This window comes from Molossus molossus, unplaced genomic scaffold, assembly GCF_014108415.1.
Source record: "Molossus molossus isolate mMolMol1 unplaced genomic scaffold, mMolMol1.p scaffold_m16_p_18, whole genome shotgun sequence".
Taxonomy (NCBI): domain Eukaryota; kingdom Metazoa; phylum Chordata; class Mammalia; order Chiroptera; family Molossidae; genus Molossus; species Molossus molossus.
In genome coordinates this window covers 52,094,440-52,121,185 of record NW_023425353.1, presented here as the reverse complement: position 1 = coordinate 52,121,185, position 26,746 = coordinate 52,094,440, and the positions used below count along the sequence as shown (strand labels likewise).

At 36.6% G+C, this 26,746-nt stretch overlaps 1 protein-coding gene across 10 annotated transcripts in view; it reads right to left on the bottom strand.

Annotated features, from left to right (window-relative positions):
- STT3B (STT3 oligosaccharyltransferase complex catalytic subunit B) overlaps window positions 1-26,746 on the bottom strand; it is a 111,436-nt gene that overhangs the window by 26,564 nt on the left and 58,126 nt on the right. For all 10 annotated transcript variants that reach the window (XM_036266142.1, XM_036266146.1, XM_036266152.1 and 7 more), the window contains one exon: window positions 872-937. In XM_036266142.1, coding sequence (XP_036122035.1) covers window positions 872-937 — 66 coding nt within the window. The remainder of the gene's footprint in view (window positions 1-871; window positions 938-26,746) is intronic.

The following is a 26,746-nucleotide window of genomic DNA, read 5'->3' as shown; positions in this document are numbered from 1 at the left end:
CTAATAATGAAAAGTTTGAAAAAGCCATTTATACCAATAGAAACCTTAAGAGACTTTATGTTCACATGTATATTTTAAAAATGCTGCTCTTATCTACAATCTTTCAGAACTAATTGTAGGAAACTGTTTTCAGTTTACAATGCATACAAGAACATTAGTTCATTGCTTCAGTCACATGTTATTTTTTTTCAGCACAAACCAATGTTACTCTGATTGAGCACCTAAACGAAGGACTCCTAGTTATTTCTAAAATTTAAGTCTAAACTTGAAAGAGAATGGGTTTATTATTACTGAATACAACTGTACAGAATGTGTTCCAGGTTTTAACCACTTTAAAAGGGCCACAGGTAATTTGGATGCACAAGTCCCATGACATTTGTTTAAAAACAAACAAAAAAAAGGTACCTAATCTTATCATTAATTTTCAGCACAAAACTACTAAACAGGCTGTGGTGTGAAAAAGAAGCAGGAGATGGAAGACAGAATACTGAACCCCAATCTTAAGTAATCTGTTGAAAAAACTATGTAGGTAGTTTACAGGTTAACCTAGAAGATGTGACCATTATTTAGGTTAAGCTGTATATTTAAAAAGAAAACATTTTTGGTTCCCTTGCTGCAAATGTTGTATTTGAAAGGTTGAATATTAGTCCTTCCCACTAACGCACAAGTCCATATGGGCCCTGGGGATAGGGTAGGGAAGAGAATGGGAGTAACGAAAGAGTATACATTAAACAATATTAAGATCCTAATGATTTCAGGAGAAACAAAGTGGAGAACTAGCCCTTGATGAGAGGAAAATGATGAAGATAAACTGGTCTAACTGCCAAAAAGACTTGTTAAATCTCATGTAGTTTCAAATATAAAATCTTACCATATAGAAATACGATAAGCAGCAGCACACTGTCCAAAAAACAGACCCAGTTTTTACAGATTTTACCTAAAAAAAAAAAAAAAAGGCAACTGATGTAATAAATGTTTATAATAAATACTCCTGCTGAATAAAAAAAAAGTTAAATGTTTCAGTATTACAAAAAGTCAAAGTTATTTTTTAAAAATTTACTGAGGTTGTTCAGATCCACTTAATATATGCATTTTTAACACTGGGCAGCAGTCAGACATTTTAAAAATAACTCTGATTTTATTTCTAGTTATTTAGTTTTCAGTAAAAAGAATAATCTTTAAAAGAACAAATTATATATTTCCATGTTATACTTTTATATTAAAATTATTAATATCAACAAATTGAGATTTTAACTAAAGAATAAAATTGTTCAGTAAATCTACATTTCCATATGGTTGATTTGCTTAATCTTAATCTGTAAATTCTTGTTTGAATATGATCATCTACCTCATATAATTTTGATTATGAGCATCTATTTTTGAAAACTTTTTATCATCTAGACATTTTCAGATACTATAATCTGTATCTTCAGTAAGTGTATATTCCTAAAATGGTTTCTAATAATATATCAGTAAAATTCTCAGTTTCTCTGAACTGGGAAGACAACTTACAGTAAATAAAGGTTCAAAAAGTTGACCAATTTATAGTGACTTAAAATACTTCTGCCAAGAGCAAAGGGTCATTTTTTTTTTTTTTAAATCTTCACCTGAGGACATTTTTTCATTAATTTTTTTTAGAAAGAGTAGAAAGGAGGGAACGAGGGAGGGGCAGAGAGACAGAGAGAAATATCCACGTGAGAAAGACACATGGATTGGTTGCCTCCCGCGTGACCCCGACCTGGGCCGGGGAAGGAACCTGTAACCTAGTTACCTGCCCTTGACTGAAAATAGAACCCCAGTCCATAGGCCAATGTGCCAACCACTGGGACGGCAAAGGGTCATTTTTTTAAAACATGAATCATGTGAGTGCCATAAAGAAATGATAGACCTAAATCCCATTACAAGCAATTTTGTATTAAAAGATTTATTGCCATGTGTTGATAAGTTCAAATTTAACAGTATTCTATAGAACTCATTTAAAGGAATTTTTTACTTTTAAAATGAGCCTCCACTACTAAAGCAAAGTACAGGCCCTCACCCACCGTTTCGCTTTCTAAGATTTCAGTTGCTTGAAGTCAACCACAGTCTAAAAATATTAAATGGGAAATTCCAGAAATAAACAATACCTAAGTTATAAATTTAGTGCCATTCAGAATAGTGTGATGGAATCCTGTGCCCCCCACACCCTTCCTGCTCACACACAAATAATCCCCTTGTCCATACTGTATACACTACTTGTTCATTCATTAGTCACTTAGTAGACATCTTGGTTATCAGATCATGGTACTGCAGTGCTTATGTTCATGTAACCCTTATTTTACTTAATAATAGCCTCAAAACACAAGAGTAATGATGCTGGCAGTTCCTATATGCCAAAGAGAACCCGTAAAGTGTTTTCTTTAAGTAAAAAAGTAGACTTTTTCAAGTCCTTGACTTAATAAGGAGAGGAGAAAAAACCATAAACTAAGGTTGCTAAGATCTACAGTAAAAACAAATATTCTATCCATGAAATTGTGAAGAAGAAAAAATAAAGTTGTGCTTGTTTTGCTATTGCATCTCCAACTACAAAAGTCACAGCCACTGTGCATGATAAGTGCTTAGTTAAGATGGAAAAGATTATAAATTTATGCATGGAAAATTTTTCGAAATTAAATTTTTTTTTTTTTTTAATCCTCACCCGAGGACATTTTTCCATTTTTCACTCAGATAGAGCGGGAAGGAGAGAGAGGAAGAGAGAGAAACATCGATGTGAAAGGGACACATCGAGTGGCAGCCACACACGACCCAACCAGGGCCGGGGCAAACTGCAGCCAAGGTACATGCCCTTAGCGGGAACCGAACTCGGGTCTCTGTGGACCGCAGGCTGACGCTCTAACCGCTGAGCCAAACCGGCCAGGGCTCGAAATTAAATTTTTGAGAGACCACATTCACATAACTTTTATTACAATACACTGTTGTCATTGTTCTATTTCATTACTGTTGCTATATTAATCTCTTACTGTGCCTAATTTATGAACCAAACTTATCATAGGTATGTATGCATAGCAAAAAGCATAGTAAGTATAAAGTTTGGTACCATCCACCATTTCAGGCATCCACTGAGAGTCTTAAGACATGTCCCTTGTGGATAAGGGGAGACAACTACTGTCATCAAGGCAGTATGATATTGGTGAAAAAACAAAGATCAATGAAACAGAACAGAGAGCTCACAAGTCGACCCACACAAATATAGTCAACTGACTTTTGACAAAGGTGCAAAGGCAATTCAATAGAGAAAGGAGAGTCTTTTCAACAAAATGGGCTAGACCTACCAAACACCTTTGTGCAAAGAAGTGAATCTGAACAAAGACCTCACTGTACCCCTCACAAAGATTAAAGTATAATGGATCATAGACCTAAATGTAAAACTTTTATAAAACAACATAGAAGAAAATCTGGGTATTCTTGATCTGGTGATTTTTTTTTAAAGATAAAACAACAAATGTATGATTTGTGAAAAATAAATTGATAACTGGGACCTATTACACAGAGTAGATAGAGAATATTTCCATTATCACACAAAATTCTACTGGAAAGCATTCCTCTGAGATCAACAAACATGATATGTTCAGGTTTACAGTATTAAAAGACCTAAATTCTGCTCGTGCTTAGATTGTGGAAAGCTAAAAGAGATCGTTTTCACCACAATGAGGGGAAAAAAAAAAATCTACGTTTTCTTAAGCTTATCAGAAAAAGTTATAAGGCAAGCAAATGAGAAGTGCTAGAATAGCTAAGGATCTAGACACAAGGGGAGTTAGCACTCACAAGCTCTTTCCATGGGCCTCCACCAGGTTGTCATATTGTTAAAATGACAATTCTCCCCCAAACTCATCTATATATAATATTCTCCCATAAAAATTCCAGTTGGCTTTTGGGTAGATGTTGATAAGCCAATTCTAAAATTTATATAAAGCAAAGGACTAGGAAGAGTCAAACCAAGACAAAAAGGAGAAACAAGGATGAATTACTCATGCTACCTGATTTCCAGCATTTTTATAAACATAACCTAGTGTATTGTCATAAGGAGAGAGACTTCATAGATCAAAACAGTAGAGAAGAATTCCCAAACAGATCCAAAGTGAATAATTCAATAAAGAACTGTCTTTTCAACAATAATGTTGGATTAACAAGACATCCAACATTCCCCAAAAGAGAACCTCAACCTTTTTCTTACACCACAAGCCATAATCAGCTCAAAATGGATCACAGACCTTAACGTAAAACCTAAAACTATTTAATTTCTAGAAGTAAATATGAGAAAATGTTTGTGATCTTCAGATATGCTCAGACTTCTGACAACATACACAAAACAAGATCTATTAAGAAAATAAAAAGATAAAACAAACTTCATCAAAATTAAAATTTTCTGCTCTTAGAAAGATACCATTAAAAAAATAAAAAGACAAACCACTGAATGGGAGAATATGTTTGCGAAATACACATCTGATAAAGGACTTATTCCCAAAACATATGAAGAACTTACTACTCAATAACAAGAAAATAAACCCAACCGAAACACAGGCAAAAGATTTGAACAGATGGAAAATAAGCACATGATGCTCAATATCAGTTATTGGGGAAAAGCAAATTATAACCAAGAGATACTGTCACATACTTATTAGAATGGCTAAAATTAAAATATTTGAACATACTGTTCATTGGTGAAGCAAATAAATGCAACTCCACATACTCTGGTGGAGGGGATGCAAAATGACATAGCCACTTTGGAAAACCCTTTGGCAACTTTTTGTAAAATTAAAAATGTACCTAGGGAAATCAGAAATCCCACACCTAAGCATTTATGCAAGAAGAATGCTAATTTATGTCAATATGAAGAATTATATGCAAATAATTATAGCTGCTTTACTCATGACTACCAAAAGCTAGGAAAAAAAAACAACTATACATAGTACATCCATGCAACAGAATACTACTACTCAGCAACAAAAAGTAAGACTACTGTCCAGCTGGTGTGTCTCAGTGGTTGAGCATTGACCCATGCACAATGGAGTTGCGAGTTCGATTCCCGATCAGGACACATGCCCAGGTTGTGGGCCCGATCCCCAGTTGGGGGGCATGCAGGAGGTGGCCAATCGATGTTTTCTCTCATCGATGTTTCTATCTCTCTCTCCCTCTCACTTCCTCTCTCTCTAAATCAAGAAAGAAAGAAAAAAAAAAACACAACAAAAAATGTAATGCTACTAAAACATGCAACAACATGGATGACTCTCAACATATAATGAATGGTAAGTGAAGTCAGTCTGACACAATAAGACGAATAACAAACAGACGAATAACAAACACTATTCATCACTTTCTGTGTTCCCACAATATTCTATAGCTCTTATAAGCATTAACTTATTTAAATCATATCAGGTAGGCACAAATATTCCATTTTATAGTTGATGAAATACACAGTGGGGTGGTTTAAACACCCCAGTGGTACAGCTAGCATTTAAACAAAAAGGAACCAAACCAAAGCAGTTTGTTTACAGACACTGTACTCTTAATCACTAGATCTGACGGAAAAAAAGGTTAGATTCTCTATAGAACACATAACAAAAAGCATATGAAAAAAATGTCTGTAAACAGTGCTTTGAAAATAATGCGATGACACAAAGTACATCTTTTAAATTTTAAAAACAGGTACCTTATAAAAGAGAGTAAATTGTAGCCCTGGCCGGTTTGTCTCAGCGGTTAGAGCATCGGCCTGTGGACCAGAGAGACCCAGGTTCGGTTCCCGCTAAGGGCACGTACCTCGGTTGCAATTTGTCCCCGGCCCCAGTTGGGGTCGTGTGGGTGGCAACCAGTCGATGTGTCCCTCTCATATCGATGTTTCTCTCTCTCTCTCTTCCTCCCGCTCTCCCTCCCACTCTATCTGAAGATAAATGTGAAAATGTCCTCGGGTGAGGATAAAAAAAAAAAGAGAGTAAATTGTAGTTTAAAAATAAACACACCATCCATACAGTAAATTAATAAGGAAATAATGGTCTTAAATGTTACATTAGACCAGCTGCACTTAATGGGTATTCATGGAACATGTCATCCCAAAACAGCAGAATACACATTTTTTTAAGGGCACACGGACCATTCTCCATGATAGACTAAATATTAGGCTACAAAACAAGCCTCAATAAATTCAAGAAGACTGAAATCATAACAAGTATCTTTTCCAACCATAACAGCCTGAAACTAGAAATCAACTACAGGAAGAAAAATGAAAAAAATAAAAACACAAATTTATAGAGAATAAACTACATGCTACAAAACAACCAAAGGATGAAAGAAGAAATTAGAGAAAATAAGAAACTACCATGAGACAAATAAAAATGAAAATATAACATTTAAAAATTTGTGGGATACAGCAAAAGCATGTTCTAAAAGGAAAGATCATAACTTTACAGGCCTACCTCAAGAAACAAGAAAATCCCAAATAAGCAATCTATCTTTACATCTAAAGAAACTAGAAAACCCAAAGAAACAAACAAAAACCAAAGCAAACAGAAAAAAGTAAATAACTAAAATCAAAGCAAAAATAAACGAAATAGAAATTTAAAAACACAACAGAAGAGATCAATGAAACTCAGAGCTAGTTTTTTTTTGAAGATAAATAAAATAAATAAAAGAGAATTTAAAATCAACAGCACAGAAATACAATCATTAAAGAATATTATGAACAATTATATGCCAACAAATTGGACAATCTAGAAGAAACAGATACATTTCTAGAAGCATATAATCTTCTAAGACTGAACTAGAAAGAAATACAAAAATCTAAACATACGAAGTACTGGCAATGAAACTGAAGCAATAAAGAAGCTCCTAAAAATACAAGTCCATGACCAGATGGTTTACAGGTGAATTCTACCAAACATTTAAGCAGCTTAGTATATATATCCTTGAAGCCAGCATTATTCTGATTCAAAACCCAGAAATACATTACAAGAAGGAGAAAAATCACAGGCCAATATCCCTGAAGAACACAGATGCACAAATTCTTAACAAAATATTAGCAAACAAGATCCACAACACATTAAAAGGATTATACACCACGACCAAGTGGGATTCATCCCAGGGATGCAAGGATGGTTCAACACCCATAAATCAACATGATATATCAAATGAACAAAAGAAAAGATAATCTCAATAGATGCAAAAAAGTATTTGATAAAATTAAACATCCCTTTATGATAAAAACTCTCAATGGGTGGGTAGAGAAGAAACATATCACAACATAAGACATTACTATATGACAAACACACAGCTAATATCAAACTCAATAGTGAAAAACTAAAAGCTGTTCCTCTGAGATCAGGACCAAGACAAAGATGTCCACTATTACCATTTCTGTTCAACATAAAGTAGTATTCCCAGCACAGCAATGAGAAAAGAAAAAGAAAAAAAAGATATCCACATCAGGAACAAGTAAAACTATTTGCAGATGACATGATACCATATATAGAAGACCCTATAAAGAGACTTCACTGCCCTGGCTGGTTTGGCTCAGTGGTTAGAGCACCGACATGCGGTCCAGAGAGACCCAGCTTCGGTTCCCGCTAAGGGCACGTACCTTGGTTGCAGTTTGTCCCCGGCCTTGGTTGGGTCGTGTGGGTGGCAACCACTCGATGGGTCCCTTTCACATCGATGTTTCTCTCTCTCTCTCCCCCTCCAACTCTATCTGAACAAAATATCAAAAAAATGTCCTTGGGTAAGGATTAAAAACAAACAAACAAACAAACAAAACAAAACAAAAAAACGAGACTTCACCATAAAACTACTAAAATAAATTATTTCAGTAAAATTACAGAATATAAAGTCAATACACAGAAATCTATTGTGTTTCTATATACTAATACCAGAAGTTAAGAAAACAGCAATTGCACCAAAAAGTATAAAATACCTAGGAATAAATTAAACCAAAGAGGTGAAAGACCTATACTCTGAAAATTGTAAGCCAATGAAAAAATTGAAGAGGATACAAATAAATGAAAGAATATACCCTGCTCATGAATTGAAAGGATTAATATTGTTAAAATGTCCTTACTGCCTAAAGTAATATACAGATTCAATGCAATTCTTGTTAAAATAGACCTAATCATAAAATTTATATGGAATCACAAAAGACACCAAATAGCCAAAGCAATCTTGATAAATAACATAGCAGGAGCTATCACACTCCCTGATTTCAAACTGTACCACAAAGCTGCAATAATCAACACAGTATGGTACTGGAATAAAAACAGATATATAGATTCAATGGAATAGAGAATCCAGAAATTAAACTGGCTTATATAGTCAATTCATCTATGACAAAGGAGGCAAGGATGTACACTGGGGTAAAGATAGTCTCTTTAATCAGTGGTGTTGGCAAAACCAGACAGATACATGTAAAAAAAAAACAACAAAAAACTGGAGCACTATTTTATTTATTTTTATCCTTACCCAAGGACATTTTTCCATTTTTTGTTCAGACAGAGTGGGGTGGGGGGAGAGAAACATCGACATGAAAGAGATACATTGAGTGGCTGCCTCCCGCACGACCCAACCAGGGCTGGGAACAAACCGCAACCGAGGCACATGCCCTCAGCAAGAACCGAACCCAGGTCTCTCTGGACCACAGGCCGATGCTCTAACCGCTGAGCCAAACGGGCCAGGGCTGGAACACTTTCTTACATCATATAAAAAAATGAAATCAAAATGGATTAAAAATTTAAATATAAGACCTGACACCATCAAAATCCTAGAAGAAAACATAGGCAGTAAACTCTGACATTGCTCTTTGCAATATCTTTTTGGATGTTTCCTCAGGCAAGGGCAACAAAAGAAAAAAAAACAACAACAAATAGGACTACATCAAACAGAACTGTTTGCAGATCTAAGGAAACCATCAACGAAATGGAAGAATCTAATTGTAAGAAGATATTCCCAAATGATACATCTGATAAGGGGATAATACCCAAAATATAAAAGGAACTCATGCCACACAACTTAATTCACACCCCCCCCCCAGCAATCCAATTAAAAAAGGGGGTGGGAGGGGCAGCCGGTGTGGCTCAGTGACTGAGCGTCAACCCATGCACCAAGAGGTCGCCAGTTCGATTCCTGGTCAGGGTACATGCCCAGGTTGTGGGGTCAGTCCCCAGTGAGGAGCATACAGGAGATGTTCTCTCTCATCGATATTTCTATCTCTCTCTCTCTCCCTCCCTCTCTCTCTAAATCAATAAAGAAAAAAAAGAGGAGAAAAGGAGGGGGGGGGGGCATGACCTAAATACAGACTTCTGCAAAGAGTACATGCAGATAGCTAACACATATGAAAAGATGCTCAGGACAGCCTAATCATCAGGAAAATGCAAACCAAAACCACCATGAGATACCACTTCACACCTGTCAGAATGGCAATTGTCAAAAAGTCAACAAACAATAATGTGAAAACAATATGGAGATTTCGCAAAAAATTAAAACTAGACCTGTCATATAACCCAGCAATTCCACTTCTGGGTATTTATCCTAAGAAAACAAAAACAATAGTTTAAAATGATATATGTAGTCCTATGTTCACTGCAGTATTACTTACAAAGCGAATATATGGAAGCAACACAGGTGCCCACTGATACATAAATATATAAAGATGTGGTGCAAATATATATACAACGAAGTTAATCAGTAATAAAAAAGAGTGAAATTTTGCCATCTGCAACAACATGGATTGATCTAGAGGGTATTATGCTAAGTGAAATAAGTCAGAGAAAGACAATTACAGTATAATTATCACCTATATGTGTAATCTAAAAACAAAAAACAAAACAAACGAATGGATAGACAAACAAACAAAAATAAGATAAACACAGATGAGGAATGAGTAGACAATTTACCTTTAAATTTTAGGTAAAAATGTTTATACTCATCTGGCAACAACTTTTCAGAGTAGTTAATAACCATTATTATTTTTAATTTTAATCAGTAATGTTTATATTCTAAACAAACATAATCATCTATTACAACTCTGTACCCAAAACATTTAATATTTTTTATTTATGGAGGTAAAAGAGGGCACAGAAGAGATAAATGGTGACAGAAAAAAATTTAATTTTAAAAATATTTTATTTATAGGGACACTGAATGAGATTAAGAAGTGTCAAACACCTTGCTACAAATCAGATGTTTTTATGCCAGAACTCAAACTCATATGTTCTGGTTTTATGTACTGGAGCTACTTCTACTTTAAATCTAACTTATTTTAAACATCTTGCTTAAAAAACAAAAACGAACAACAATAACAACAACAACAACAACAACAAAGACAAAGGGAAAACTCACTACATAACCTGCTCCATCCTTATTAAAAATGGTTTATTAGTCTGTCATTCTATAAGCCTTAAAAGCAATATGATAGCCATAATTTCCCCTACTAAGTCATCAACTTCACTTAACCCTGTATACATATAAAACAGCAATTGATCCTTACTTCATTCTACAAAAATATCTGATGAATAAAAAAATATGCTTTTCCCTCCTCATTTTTCCCCCATTGACCCCCTCCTCCCCTCTCTTGCTCCCCCCCCCCCCCCGCCGCCTTTTCCCACACTGTTGTCTGTGTCAATTGGTTATGCATATATGCATATAAATTCTTTGGTTTATTTCTTCCCACCCCCTAACCCCTCTTCATTTTGAGGTTTGTCAGTCTAGCAACCAATTTGTTTTTTTGGTTTGTTTGTTTTGGTTTGTTTGTTTTTATCCTCACCCGAGGATAATTTTCCATTTTTTGTACAGATAGAGTGGGAGGGAGAGAGAGGAATGGAGAGAGAGAGAGAAACATCGACGTGAAGGGACACATCGAGAGGCTGCCACCCGCACGACCAACCAGGGCCGGGGACAAACTGCAACCGAGGTACGTGCCCTTAGCGGGAACTGAACCCGGGTCTCTCCAGACCGCAGGCCGACGCTCTAATCGCTGAGCCAAACTGGCCAGGGCTAGCAACCAATTTGTACGTCTTAATCCCTTCACCTTTTCCACCCATCCCCCCCTCCCCCCTCCCATCTGGCAACCAACAAAATGTTCTCTATGAGGTGGTTTCTGTTCTGCTTGTTCATTTTGTTTGTAGATTCCATTGTTGATAGCTATGTATTCATTGCCATTTTGTTTGTTCATATTTTTTACCTTTTTCTTCAGGAAGATCCTTCAACATTCCATATAATAATGGTTTGGTGGTGGTGAACTCCTTTAGCTTTACCTTGTCTGGGAAACTCTTTATATGGCCATCGATTCTAAATGACAGCTTTGCAGGATAGAGTAATCTTGGTTGTAGGTTCTTGCTTTTCATCACTCTTAATATTTCTTGCCACTCCCTTCTGGTCTGCAAAGTTTCTTTTGAAAAATCAGCTGACTGTTTATGGGAACTCCCTAGTAGGTAACTAACTGCTTTTCTCTTGCTGCTTTTAAGATCCTCTGTCTTGAACCTTCTGCATTTTGATGGTGATGTGTCTCGGTGTGGGCCTCTTGGGGTTCATCTTGTTTGGGACTCTGTGCTTCCTGGACGTGTATGTCTGTTTCCTTCACCAAGTTAGGGAAGTTTTCTGCCATTATTGTTTCAAAAAGGTTTTCAATTTCTTGTTCTCGCTCTTCTCCTTCTGGCACCCCCAAGATGTGAATGTTGGCATGCCTGAAGTTGTCCCAGAGGCTCCTTACACTATCCTCATTCTTTTTGGATTCTTTTTTTTCTTTTTGCTGTTCTGATTGGGTGTTTTTTGCTTCCTTATATTCCAAATCGATGGTTTGCTTCTTGGCTTCACCTACTCTACTATAGATTTCCTGTAAATTATTCTTTATCTCAGTTAGTGCATCCTTCATTTCTGACTGGCCCTTTTTTATGCTCTTGAGGTTCTCGCTAAGTTTCTTGGGCATCCTCATAACCAGTGTTTTGAACTCTGCATTAGTTAGATTACTTATGCCCATTTAATTCTTTTCCTGGAGTTTTGTTCTGTTCTTTCATTTGGAACATGTTTCTTTGTCTCCTCATTTTGGCTGCCTCCCTGTATTTGTTTAGGTACAGCTGCTATGTCTCCTAGGTTTTGTAGGACCATCTATTGTAGTAGGTGTCTTGTTGGGTACAGTGGCACAGCCTCCCTGATCACCCCTGCTGGGCCTCAAGGTACACTCTCATGTGGACTGTACACCCTTCTGTTGTAACTGAATCTTGACTGCTGTTGGCACCTCAATGGGAGGGATTTACTCAGGCTGATCAGCTGCAAGGACTTGCTATGCCCACTGACTTCTGACTGAGGATTAGCTATGAAGGGGCCCACCACACAGAGCAAGACTTCAGCAGGGACCTGGCACCGAGTCCACTCCTTGAGTGAAAACACTAATACATTTTAAAAATGTATTAGTTTATGCTTTTGTACACACAATGTATAAAGATGTAATTCTGCCACATCAACAACCGAAAAGGGTAGGGACAAAGCTATAAAGAGCATTTTTTTTGTATACTATTGATGATGAGCTAGTATAAAGTCATGAGATTACTATAATTTTAACCCCCATGGGAACTACAAAGAAAACAGCTATATAATAAACACACAAAAATGAAAAAGAAATTTAAATAATTTACTACAAAAAGTAAACTAAACACAAAAGATGACAGTAATGAAGAAAATGAGGGACAGACAAGCTATAGGGCATATAAAAAATAATAGCAAGCCCTGGCCAGTTTGGCTCAGTGGTTGGAGCGTCGGCCTGCAGTCTAGAGAGACCCGGGTTCGGTTCCCGCTAAGGGCACGTACCTCGGTTGTAGTTTGTCCCCGGCCCTGGTTGGTTACGTGGGTGGCAACCACTGAATGTGTCCCTTTCATATCGATGTTTCTCTCTCTTCCACTCTCTCCCTCCCACTCTATCTGAACAAAAAATAGAAAAATGTCCTCGGGTGAGGATAAAAAATAAAAATAAATAAAAAATAATAGCAAAATGACATACATAAGGTTCTCCTTATCAGTAATCACTTTAAATGTAAATGGACTAAATGCTGCAATCAAAAGACAGAGGTAGGCAGAATGAATAAAAAATACATGGTCCAATTACATGCTGTAAACAAGACACTCACTTTAGATCTACAGATACCAATATATTGAAAGTTAAAGGATGGAAAAAGATAATCTATGAAATATAACCAAAGGACAATAGAGGTTGTTATACTAATATCAGAAAAACAGACTTTAAATTTAAAACAACAACAAAAAAATACGTTATGAGCCTTGGCTGTTGTTGCTCAGTGGGTAAAGTGTTGTCCCATGCACGAAAAGGTTGCAAGTTTGATCCCCGGTCAGGGCACACGCCCAGGTTGTGGGTTTGATCCCGTGGTGTGTGTGTGTGTGTGTGTGTGTGTGAGAGAGAGAGAGAGAGAGAGAGAGAGGGAGGGAGAGGGAGAGAGAGAGAGAGAGAGGGGAGGGGGCGGGGAGGGTGTAGGAGGCAGCTGATCAATGTCTCTCCCTTTCTCTTCTCTCTTTAAAAAAATCAATAAAAAAATGTTTTAAAAAAGATTATGAAACAGCCCTGGCCAGTTTGGCTCAGCGGTTAGAGCGTCGGCCTGCGGTCCGGAGAGACCCGAGTTCGGTTTCCGCAAGGGCACGTACCTCGGTTGCAGTTTGTCCCCGGCCCTGGTCGGTTGTGCGGGTGGCAGCCACTCGATGTGTTCCTTTCACATCGATGTTTCTCTCTCTCTCTCTCTGTTCCTCTCTCTCTCTGTTCCTCTCTCTCCCTCCCACTCTACCTGAACAAAAAATAGAAAAATGTCCTCAGGTGAGGATTAAAAAAAAAAAAAAAAAAAAAAGATTATGAAACAAAAAGTCAGTATGTACTAATAAAAGTTTAAATACAGTAAGTATAACATTATAACATTTACATACTAAATGACCATAAAATATATGAAGCAAAATATGACAGAAATGAAGGGAGAAACAGACAGTTCTACAATAATAGTCAGTAGACTTCAATACTCCATTCTCAGTAATTGATAGAACCAGACAGAAGGTTAAGTAAAGAAACAGAAGCCATTAACACAATAGAATAGACACAATACAGAAAACTCTACCCAACAACAGTAGCACAGCCATTCTTCTCAAGTGCACATGAGACATTTCCAGGATAGGCGATATGTTAAGCCACAAATTAAGTGTCAATAGATTTATGGAGATAGATATTATAGAAAGTATCCTCTCTGACCACAATGGGATGAAAGTAGAAGTCAATAAAAGAAGTAAAATTTTAAAAATTCACAAATTTGTGGAATTAAGCAACACATGGATCAAAGAAAAAAAATCAGAGAAATTATAAAATACTAGAAATAAATGAAAATGAAAACACAATATACCCAAACTTATGCAAAGTGGTATTAAGGAGGAAATTTATAGCTATAACCATAGTTAAAAAATTAACAACCTGATTTTACAACTGGAGGAACTAGAAAAAAAAAAAAATAACAAACTAAACCCAAAACTAGTGGAAGGACATGAAGATTAGAATCTAGATAAACAAAATAGATAAAAAAATGATAAAGAGAATAAAAAGTTGGTTCTTTGAAAACATCAACAAAATGAACAAAACTTTAGCTAAATGAACTAAATTTAAAAAAAAAGACCCAAATTACTAAAATTAAAAATAAAAATGTGGACATTACTACTGATTCTGCAAAAATTTTTGAATTGGATAACAAGGGTGGACAAATTCCTATAAATATAAAACCTAGTGATTCTAAATAACGCAGAAATAGAAAATCTGAATACATCTAGAAGGCGTTTAAGGAGATTGGGTCAGTAATAAAAAATCTCCCAACACAGAAAAGCCCTAAATCTGATGGTATCAATGGTACATTCTACAAAGCATTAAAGGAACACCAACCCTCAAACTTTTCTTAAAAATTAAAACGATGGAAGATATCCTAACTCATTCCATGAAGCCAACAATACTCTGATAGTAAAAGTAAAAACAAGAAAGCACTATGAGAAAAACTAATAAGCAATACCACCTAAGAACACTGATGCAAAAATTCTCAACAAAACATAAGCGAAACAAATTTAGGAACATATTAAAAGGAGAAGAATGAAAAGAGAAAGAAAAAGAAATGGTCATAAAGAGATACAGAAGACAGAAGATGAAAGAAAAACAGTGAAACAAACTAATATTTAAAACTATACAAAGATGACTTTCCAGAAATAAAAAATATCGATTTATATGTTGAAAGAAATCACCATTACCAGAAAGTTGAAACATATCCTAGAAAATGTATTAGACTTTAATGGTATTTTTTTTAAAACGTTGATTACTTCAGAAAAAAAAGAGCACATTTCTTATGAAAAACATAAAATCAGGTTCTTCACAGTAACAAGCAAAATAAGTGTTCGTGGTGGTACAACAAATTCAAGAAATGTAAGCAAAGCACACAGAAGCGAAAATTTTATATCCAACTAAACTCTCAAATATGATTAAGTTATAGAAAAACAGGTTTAAACATGCAAGAAAACTAGAGGAATATTATACTTATGAGCCTTTCCTAAGGAGTCTACTAGAAAAATATATCTTCATCCAACCAAAATACTATGTATAAAAAGGGTATAAGTAATATTAATATATAAAATAGTATGTACTAATATAACATGTATTAAATACTTAATAAGATAAAAATATATAATACATAATTGAAACTATATATGAAAACCCACAAATATACTCAACAGTAAAAAGATTGAACAGTATTTCCTATAAAATCAGGAATAAGACAAGGATGCCCATTGTTGTCATTTTTATCCAGTATAGTACTTGAAATTCTAGCCATAGTAATTAGGCAAGAAAAAAAAGGCAACCAAAATTGGAAAGAGAAAAGTAAAATCATCCCTGTGTGCAGATAATATATATATATGTATATGTATATGTATATGTATATGTATATGTGTATATATATATTTATTTATTTTAATCCTCACCCAAGAACATATTTTCACTGATTTTTAGAGAGGGAAGGGAGAAAGACAGAGACAGAGGGAGGCAGGAAGAAAGAGAAACATTGATTGGTTGCCTCCCATTCGTACCCTACAGGGGATTGAACCTGCAACCTAGTATATGGCCTGACCAGGAATCGAATGCACAACCTTTTTGGTGTATGAGACAATGCTTCAACCAACTGAGCCACCCTCTAGGGTGATAATATAATCTTATATGAAGAAGTCCCTAGATTCCACACACATACACACACACACACACACACACAAATTATGAAAGCGAATAAATGAATTTGGCAAAGTAGCAGGACACAAAGTCAACAAATATCAGGTACGTTTCTATACACTAACAACGAACAACCTGAAACTAAGCAAAAAATGCCAATTCCAATAGCATCAAAAAATCAAACATAATAAAGAACTATGACTTGATTGATGAGGTAGAAGACTTGTGTACATTAAAAACCATTAAAACACTGCTGAAAGACACTCAAGACTAATAAATAGAAACACATCCCATGTTCATTCACAGATTGGAAGACAATATTGTGAAGATGACAACACAGTTATGTACCACAATAATGACGTTTTGGTCAATGACGAACTGCACATATGACAGTAGTCCATTTAGATTATAATAGAGTTAAAAAATTCCTATCGGCTAACAATGTCATAGCTGTTGTGACACTCTAGCACAATGCTTTTGTGGTGATATTGGTGTAAACAAACCTGCTGCTCTGCCAATCATATAAAAGTATACCACATACTATTATGTACAGTATAAAATACTGATGATGATAAGCGACTATTACTGCTTTATATATTTTACTACACTATATTTTTAAATCATTGTTTAGAATGTATTTTTTCTACTTATAAAGAAAAAGTTTGTTGTAAAACAGTGTGCTGTTTCCCAGGCAGCAGCTTCATGTATCTCCTTTTCAAGGTGACTCTTGACTGCATCATTTTCTCTTGTGCTTGATTTAATCTTGTGTTTTGTTTTGGCAGTAACATGCTGCACAGATTTGTAGCCTAGAAGCAAAAGGCTATACCATGTAGTCTAGGTGTGCAGTGTAGTAAGGCTATACTATCTAGGTTTGTGTAAGTGCACTTTAAGATGTTCACAATGACAAAATAGTCTAGTGAAGCATTTCTCAGAACATATCTCCATCATCAAGTAGCGCATGACTGCACTACCCAAAGTGATCTACAGAGTCAATGCACTAAGTGTATCAAAATCCAATGATTTTTTTAGCCCAGCCGGTGTGGTTCAGTGGTTGAGTGTCGACTCATGCACCAAGAGGTTGCCAGTTCGATTCCCGGTCAGGGCACATGCCCAGGTTGTGGGCCAAATCCCCAGTACGGGGCATGCAGGAGGCAGCCAATTGATGTTCTCTCTCATTGATTTTTCTCTCTCTTCCTCTCTCTCTAAAATCAATAAAGAAAAAAATTTTTAATTAAAAAAAAATCCAATGGTTCTTTTTTTTGCAGAAGTAAAAAACCCATTCTAGCCCTGGCTGGTTTGACACGGTGGTTACAGTGTCAGCCTGCAATCCAGAGAGACCAGGGTTTGGTTCCCGCTAAGGGCACGTACCTCAGTTGCAGTTTCTCCCCCGCCCTGGTTGGTCATGCGGGTGGCAGCCACTCGATGTGTCCCTTTCACATTGATGTTTCTCCCTATCTTTCTCTCTCTCCCTCCCACTCTATCTGAACAACAACAACAACAAAATAAATGGAAAAATGTCCTCGGGTGAGGATAAAACAAAACAAACAAAAAACCCATTCTACAATTCATATAGAATCTCAAATTTTGTGCAAAAGAATCTTGAAACAGAACAAAGATGAAAGACACAAACTATGATTTTAAAACGTACTACAAAGCAAAAGTAATCAAAACAGTGGGATAAGACACACATATAGACCAGTGGGACAAAATGGAGAAATAAGCCTTCACATGTATGATAAAAAGATTTTCAACAAGGTTGCCAAGATCATTCAATGAGGAAAGGATAGTCTTTCAACAAATGGTTCTGGGAAAATTGGATGTCGATGGCAAAATAATGAAGTTAGACCTTTACCTAACACCACATACAAAAATCAATTCAAAAGGACCTTAATGTAAGGTATAAAACTATAAACTCTTAGAAGAAAACATGGGGCAAAGGGTTTATGAGATTAGATTTGACAATGATTTCTTGGATATGACATCAAGAGCACAGCAACAAAAGAAAAAATAAACAAATTTGACTTTATGAGAATTAATTTTGTGCATCAAAAGGCAGTATCAAAAGTGTAAAAAAGACAACCCAGGGACTTCCGGTCAAGATGGTGGCATAGGTAAACGCGGTATCGCATCCTCCCGAAACCACATCAAAGTTACAACTAAACTACAGAACAACTATCATTCAAACCCGCCTGAAATCAAGCTGAATGGAAGTCCTACAACTACGGAATTAAAGCAGCAGCTACATCCAGACTGGTAGGAGGGGCGGAGGCGGACGGGCTGGTCCCACACCCACGTGTGGCGGATAAAAATCAGGAGGATACCTCGGCTGGGAAGGTCCTTCCTGAGGACTGAGGGGTCCCCGTCCCACACCAGGTGCCCCGCTCAGAGTTCCAGTGCCAGGAAGAGAAGTCCCCATAACTTCTGGCTCGAAAAACCAGTGGGAACTGAGGCTCAGGGAAGCTGAAGCGGCTGGAGCCCCAGGCAGCTCCTTAAAGGGCCCACACACAGACTTGTCAGACTCACCCCCTCTAAGCTTGGAGGGGAGGCAGCTCGAGGGGCACCAGAGACATACAGGGAAGAACTGAGCTGTTTGGCACTGGAGCAAGGGCTGGAGAGGGGGTGCTGTCAGGAGTGCTGTCAGGGGCCTTTGTTCCTTTGGTGAGCCCTTCCCTGGGGTGGCAGACAGTCTCCATATCTGGGATTCCAGCAACCTGGCTCACACTGGCAGCCCCACCCTGGTAATTCCCTAAGGCCCCGCCCCACCCAACTTTCAAGCCCACCCAAGCTGTTGCCACTTGCTTAACCATAGGACTGGCCTATCTTGAATCCTGATTCAGGTTTTCCTAAATTCTTTCAAACAAGCAGCATTTGGTCTCAGAGAGCCCCATACCTCTTGTTAATACACAGAAACAAACACAGGGAGGTAGCCAAAATGAGGAGACAGAGAAACAGGTCCCAAATGAAAGAACAGAACAAAACCCCAGGAAAAGAACTAAGCAAAATGGAGATAAGCAAGCTAACAGATAGCGAGTTCAAAATACTGCTTATAAAGATGCTCAATGAACTTAGTGAGGGCCTCAAGAGCATAATAAAGAACCAGTCAGAAATGATGGATGCACGTCAGAAATGAAGGAGGCATTAACTGAAATAAAGAATAATTTACACAGATTCAATAGTAGAGTATGTAAATCCAAGAAGCAAACCATTGATTTGGAATATAAGGAAGCAAAAAACACCCAATCAGAACAGCAAAAAGAACAAAGAATCCAAAAAAAATGAGAATAGTCTAAGGAGCCTCTGGGACAACTTCAAGCGTGCCAACATTCGCATCTTGGGGGTGCCAGAAGGAGAAGAACGAGAACAAGAAATTGAAAACCTGTTTGAAACAATAATGGCAGAAAACTTTCCTGACTTGGTGAAGGAAACAGACATACAAGTCCAGGAAGCACAGAGTCCCAAACAAGATGAACCCCAAGAGGCCCACACCGAGACACATCATCATCAAAATGCAAAAGGTTCAAGACAAAGAGAGAATCTTAAAAGCAGCAAGAGAAAAGCAGTTAGTTACCTACAAGGGAGTTCCCATAAGGCTGTCAGCTGATTTTTCAAAAGAAACTTTGCAGACCAGAAGGGAGTGGCAAGAAATATTAAGAGTGATGAAAAGCAAGAACCTACAACCAAGATTACTCTATCCTGCAAAGCTGTCATTTAGAATCGATGGCCATATAAAGAGTTTCCCAGACAAGAAAAAGTTAAAGGCGTTCATCATCACCAAACCGTTATTATATGAAATGATGAAGGGTCTTTTTGAAGAAAAAGATAAAATATATAAACAAACCAAATGGCAATGAATACATATCTATCGACAATGGAATCTACAAACAAAAGGAACAGGAAGAGCAGGAACATTCTCATAGATACAGAGAACATTTTGTTGGTTGCCAGATGGGAGGGGGTTGGGGGAATGGGTGAAAAAGGTGAGGGGATTAAGAAGTACAAATTCGCTCTGGTTGGTTTTGGACCGCGTAGGCCTGCGGTCCAAAGAGACCCAGGTTCAGTTCCCGCTAAGGGCATGTACCTCAGTTCCAGTTCGTCCCTGGCCCTGGTTGGTCGTGTGGGTGGCAGCCACTCGATGTGTCCCTTTCATGTCGATGTTTCTCTCTCTCTCTCTCCCACTCTATCTGAACAAAAAATGGGAAAAAAATGTCCTTGCCTGAGGATTAAGAAAAAAAAAAAAGAAGTACGAATTCATTGTTAGACTGACAAACCTCAAAGGGAAAGGGGTTGGGGGTGGGGTGGGGTGGGAAGAAATAAACCAAAGAACTTACATGCATAACCAATGGACACAGACAATAGTGTGGGAAAAGGTGGGAGGGGGGCGGGAGGGGGGGTGAAGCGGGTCAATGGGAGAAAAATGAGGAACATCTGTAATACATTCAACAATAAAGATTAAAAAAAAATAAAAAAAAGACAACCCAGAGAATAGGAGAAAAATATTGAGAATATATAGGGAAATCCTAAAACAACAACAAAAAAACAGCTGAATTGAAAACAGGCAAAGGACTTAAACATTTCTCCAAAGATGGACAAATGGCCACTAATCAAGACAGCTACAATCAAAAAAGGAAAAAACAAAAACCAACTAAACAAGCAAACAAAATAAACAAACTAAAATAACAAGTATTGGGAAGGATGTGGAGAAGCTGGAATAGTTGTACAATATTATGAATGCATTTGAACTCTATACCTTACCACCGAACTCTACACTTACAGTTAAGAGGGTAAATTTTATGCTATGTGTATTTATCACAGTAAAGAGAAAAAGAAAAAAGAACAACATGAAATATCACTTCATATCATAGACAATTAAAAAACTACCAGAAAACAAGTACTGGTGAGAGTTTGGAGAAATGAAAACCTTTATATATTGTTGGTGGGAATGTAAAATGGTATAACCACTGTGGAAAACAGTATGGCAGTTCCTCAAAAACTTAATCACAGAGTTACCATGTGAATCAACAATTCCACTCTTAGGTATAATATACCAAAGAGAAATGAAAAGATATGTCCACATAAAAAATTGTACACAGATATTGACAGCATTATTCATAATAGTCAATATGCAAAAACAACTCAAATGTCTCTCAACTGTCCATACAATGAATTATTCAGCCATAAAAAGAAAGTATTAACATATGTCAACAACATTAATAATTATGTTAAGTGATACATACATAAAGCCATACATAAAAGGTTACATATTTTATGTGGGTTTTATTTATATGAAATATCCAGAAAAGGTAAGTCTGAGGTAATTGAGAGGTACAGAGTTTCTTCAGAGGGTGATAAAATGTTCTATAGATAAACAGAAGATACCCAAAGCCACATAATTGTACATTTTAAAATGGTTATGATAGTGACTTTTTTTATGTAGGATGAATTTTGTGTCAAATTTTAAAAATTAATTTTTTTTAAATATTGAAAATTAATTAAGTAATATGCCAGTTAAGGCACTCTTGTAATTGGGTCCAGATTCATATGTTGAAAGAAAATAAACAAGGCAAAACTACATAGACAATACCACTTTTCCGTTTCTTAAAAGCATTAAAAATTTTTAGAAATATAGCCCTGGCCGGTTTGGCTCAGCGGGTAGAGCGTTGGCCTGCGGTCCGGAGAGACCCGGGTTCGGTTCCCGCTAAGGGCACGTACTTCGGTTGCAGTTTGTCCCCGGCCCTGGTTGGTCGTGCGGGTGGCAGCCACTCGATGTGTCCCTTCACATCGATGTTTCTCTCTCTCTCTCTCTTCCTCTCTCTCCCTCCCACTCTATCTGTACAAAAAATGGAAAAATATCCTCGGGTGAGGGAAAAAAAGAAGAAAAAAGAAATATAATTAAATAAAAATGGTAGTAATAGCTGCATGATGGTTTCTTTATATTTGTTTCTAAATATCCAACTTTAAGGATATTATGTTTTAAAATTATTACAAAATGTTTCTAACATATGGAAGAGTAGAGAATAAGAGCCATCCAAACTATCAAATGAAAAATACATATAACAGCTTACTAAAAGACCTAATCATAGGACTGTAGAATACTTCCCTCTCCCCACACTTTACTTTTACATTGCTAAAGGCTTATTTACAGCAATTCCTTTTACTTAGCGTACATCATGTTTGGCCTTAAAGAAAATATTGCAAGAGATACCAAAAGGCAAAATACACAATTTGAAGAGATAGAACAAGCAATAGAGCAGATATGGCAGGGAATTATCAAACTAGGAATTTAAAACAACGTTGATTAATCTGTTAGGAGCACTAACGGATAAAGTATACCATATGCAAGAATAGATAGGCAGTATAAGCAGAGAGGTAAAAATTATAAAAAATAACAAAAAGGAAATGCTAGGGATAAAAAATAATGTAACAGAAATAAAAAGTGCCTTAGATGAGCTTATCAGTAGACTGGACATAGCTGAGAAAAGAAATCTCTGAACTAGAGGTTATATCAACAGAAATCTCCAAAACTGAAAAGCAAAGAGAACAAAGACTGGGGGAAAACAGAACAGAATATCCAAGAACTGGGGAACAATAACAAAAGTTATAATATACATGAATTGGAAATACCAGAAGAAGAAAGAAAGGAACAGAATATTTGAAACAATAATGATTGAGAATTTCCTCAAATGAATGTCAGACACCAAATCACAGACTGAGGAAGCTCAAACACTAAGCAATAAATGCCAAACAAACAAATAAGCATACCTCAACCCAACTACACCTATACCTAGGCATATCTTTTTCATACTACAGAAAATCAAAGATAAACTTCTGAAAGAAGGCAGTGGAAAAGACATCCTCCCTGTAGAGGAACAAAGACAAGAAATACATGACTTCTACTCAGAAACCGTACAAGCAAGAAGAGAACAGAGTGAAATATTTAAAGTATTGCAAGAGAAAAAAGGAAACCATAAAAAAACACCAACCTAAAATTCTGTACACTGTAAAATTATCTTTCAAAAGTCAAGGAAAAAGAAATACTTTCTCAAACAAAAATTGAGGGAATTTGTTGACGGCAGATATGCCTTGCACAATAAATGTTAAAAGAAGTTCTTTAGCAACAAGGAAAATAATACAGATCAGAAACTTAGATCTATATAAGGAAAGAAATAAAGGAAAGATGGAATAAAGGTTAAAAAAAAAAAACCAAAACTTTTTTCTTATTCTTAATTGACCTAACACAGATAACAATTTGTTGAAAATAATACCAACAATGTATTCTACTACGTGTATTTATGAAAACGTCTTACATATATAGGCTTATATATAAGTGAAATGAATGACAGTAATATTGCAAGGGGCAAGAGGAAGGAATTAGAATTATAAGAATTAGAATTATTTTGTTATTATAAGGTACCCACACTACTTGTGATAGAGTGTAAGTGTAGCTGTTAAGAAAGGAGAGAAAATAGGAATAATATAAAAGTCTCAATTAAAACCACAAAGGTCAGAAAAAGAGTGGAGTACAAAAATAGAAACAAAAAACAAACGTAACAAATAGAAAACAGTAACATATATGGTAAATATTAATCTAACTATATCAGTAATCTTTTTTTTAATCCTCACCCGAGGGCATTTTTGCATTTATCTTCAGATAGAGCGGGAGGGAGAGAGGGAGGAAATAAGAGAGAGAAACATGATGTGAGAGAGACACATCAAGTGGTTGCCACCCACACGACCCCAACTGGGGCTAGGGACAAACTGCAACCGAGTTATGTGCTCTTCTTAGTGGGAACTGTACCGGGGACTCTCTAGTCCACGGGCCGATGCTCTAACTGCTGAGCCAAACCAGCCAGGTCTATCAGTAATCACTTTGAACATCAATGTTAGTCTAAAGGTACCAATTAAAAAAAAAATTGTCAGGGTGAATCAAAAAACAAGTCCCAACTTTAAATATAAAGATACATACAGGTTAAAAATAAATAGATGAGAAAATACACATCATGCTAACACATCAAAAGAAAGCAGTAGTAGCTTCAGACAAAGCAGACTTAAAAGCAAGAAAAGTTATCAGAGATAAAGAAGGGCACTGCATAATGATAGCGAGATTAATTCTCCAAGAAGGTCTAACAATCTTTGGAATGTATGTGCCTAACAACAGAGTCACAAACTACATGAGGGAAAACTGATAGAACTGCAAGAAGAAATAGATGAATCCACTACCATAAATGCGGACTTCAAAATCCCTCTCACAGAAATGTACATCTACAGACTACTTCATCAAAGAACAGCAGAATACACATTCTCCTCAAACCCACATGAACATTCACCAAGCTAAACCACATTCTGGGCCATAAAACACATCTTAATAATGAAAATAGAAATCGTATAATGTGTACTTTCAGCCCACAATGGAATTGAACTAAAAATCGGTAACAAAAAAATAAATTTAAAAAACCTCAAAATACATGGGGATTAAACACATACTTCTAAATAACACATGGGTCAAAGAAGAAATCAAGAAAAATTTAAAAATACTGTTAACTAAATAAAACTGAAAACACAACTTGTCAAAATTTGTGTAATGCAGAGAAAGCAATGCTTATAGGGAAATTATAGCACTGAATGCACATATTAGAAGAGAAACATCTAAACCAATAATCTAAGTTTCTGCTTTAGGACCCCAGAAAAGGGAAATTTAAATCCAAAGAAAACAGAAGAGTCTCCACCCAGGGTTGCTGCAGCATCTGCAGCTATTGGGCCCAACAGCCTGAAGAAAAAAAGAAAGATTTACACACAAAACAAAATAAAACAAACAGCCCCAGCCCAGATCCCAGCCCCAGCCCCAGCGGCTCAGTTGTTTGTATTGGTTGGAGCACTGCCCCATACACCAAAAGGTTGCGAGTTCAATTCCTAGTCAGGGCATATATACTTAGGATGCAGGTTTGATCCTCAGTCAGGGTGTGTGCGGGAGACAAGCAATTGGTTTTTCTCTTTCTCTCTAAAATAATAATAAAAAAATCCTTGGGTGAGGATTAAAAATAAAATTAAGCCCTGGCCGGTTTGGCTCAGCGGTTAGAGCATCCACCTGCGGTCTGGAGAGACCCGCGTTCGGTTCCCGCTAAGGGCATGTACCTCGGTTGCAGTTTGTCCCCGGCCCTGGTTGGTCGTGCGGGTGGCAGCCACTCGATGTGTCCCTTTCACATCGATGTTTCCCTCTCTCTCTCTTCCTCTCTCTCCCTCCCACTCTGTACAAAAAATGAAAAAATGTCCTCGGATGAGGATTAAAAAAAATAAATTAATTAATTAAAAAAATAAAAAATTAAATTAAAACAAACAAAAAAACACAAAAGCCAAAAATGCTTTAAAAGTCCTGAGGTGAACCTCTGAAAATGGTTCACTATTTACTTGACCCAGAAAACCCCACAAAATCTTGCATATCAAGAGGTTCAAATCTTCATGTTCACTTTAAGAACACTCATGAAACAGCCTAGGCCATCAAGGATATGTATATCCAAAAAGCCACCAAACATTTGAAGACTTATCACTTTACAGAAATAACATGTGCCATACTATTGTTACAATGAAGTTGGTAGGTATGCCAATGCCAAAGAGTGGGGCTGGACGCAGGGTCAGTGGCCCAAAAAGAGTGCTAAATTTTTGCTGCCATGTTTAAACATGCAGAGAGTAATGCTGAACTTAAAGGTTATTGAACACATGCAAGTGAACAAAGCTTCCAGATGCAGAACTTACAAGAGTTCAGGGGTGGATTAACCCATACAAGAACTCTCTCTGCCAAATTAAGAGGATCCTTACTGAAAAAAGAGCAGACTGTTCCTAAATCAGGAGAGTTTACATAGAAGAAAAACATATCCCAGAAGAAACTAGTGAAATAGAAACTTATGACCTGGGAGTAAACTCAGCATAAATAAATGCAGTAGTAAAAGAAAGAAGAATTAGAGCAGGCCCTGGCAGGGTCGTAGGTTTGATCCCAGGTCAACGGCATGTACTTTGGTTGCAGGTTCGATCCCTAGCCCTAGTCAGTGATGCACGCAGGAGGTAACCAATTGATCTGTCTCTCTCACATTTCTCTTTCTCTCTCCCTCCTCCTCCCTCCTTGCCTCCCTTCCACTCTCTCTTGGGGAAAAAAAAAAAAAAAAAAATCAATGGAAAAAAGATCCTCAGGTGAGGATTTAAAAAAAAGATAATTAGAACAGAAATTAACAAAATTGAAAACAGAAACTCAATAGAGAAAAATCAATGAAACCCAAAACTGGTTTCTCAAAGTCAAATCCTCTGAAAGATCAACAAAATCAATGTCTCTAGCCAAGCTAAGAAAATGGACTCAAATACTATTATCAGAAATGAAAGAAAAAAATATCACCACAGATTCCATGAATATTTTATTTAAAAAATAAAAGAATACCATGAACAACTCTATGTCCACAAATTTGATAATCTAAATGAAATGAACCAATTCCTGAAAGAAAAAATATGCCA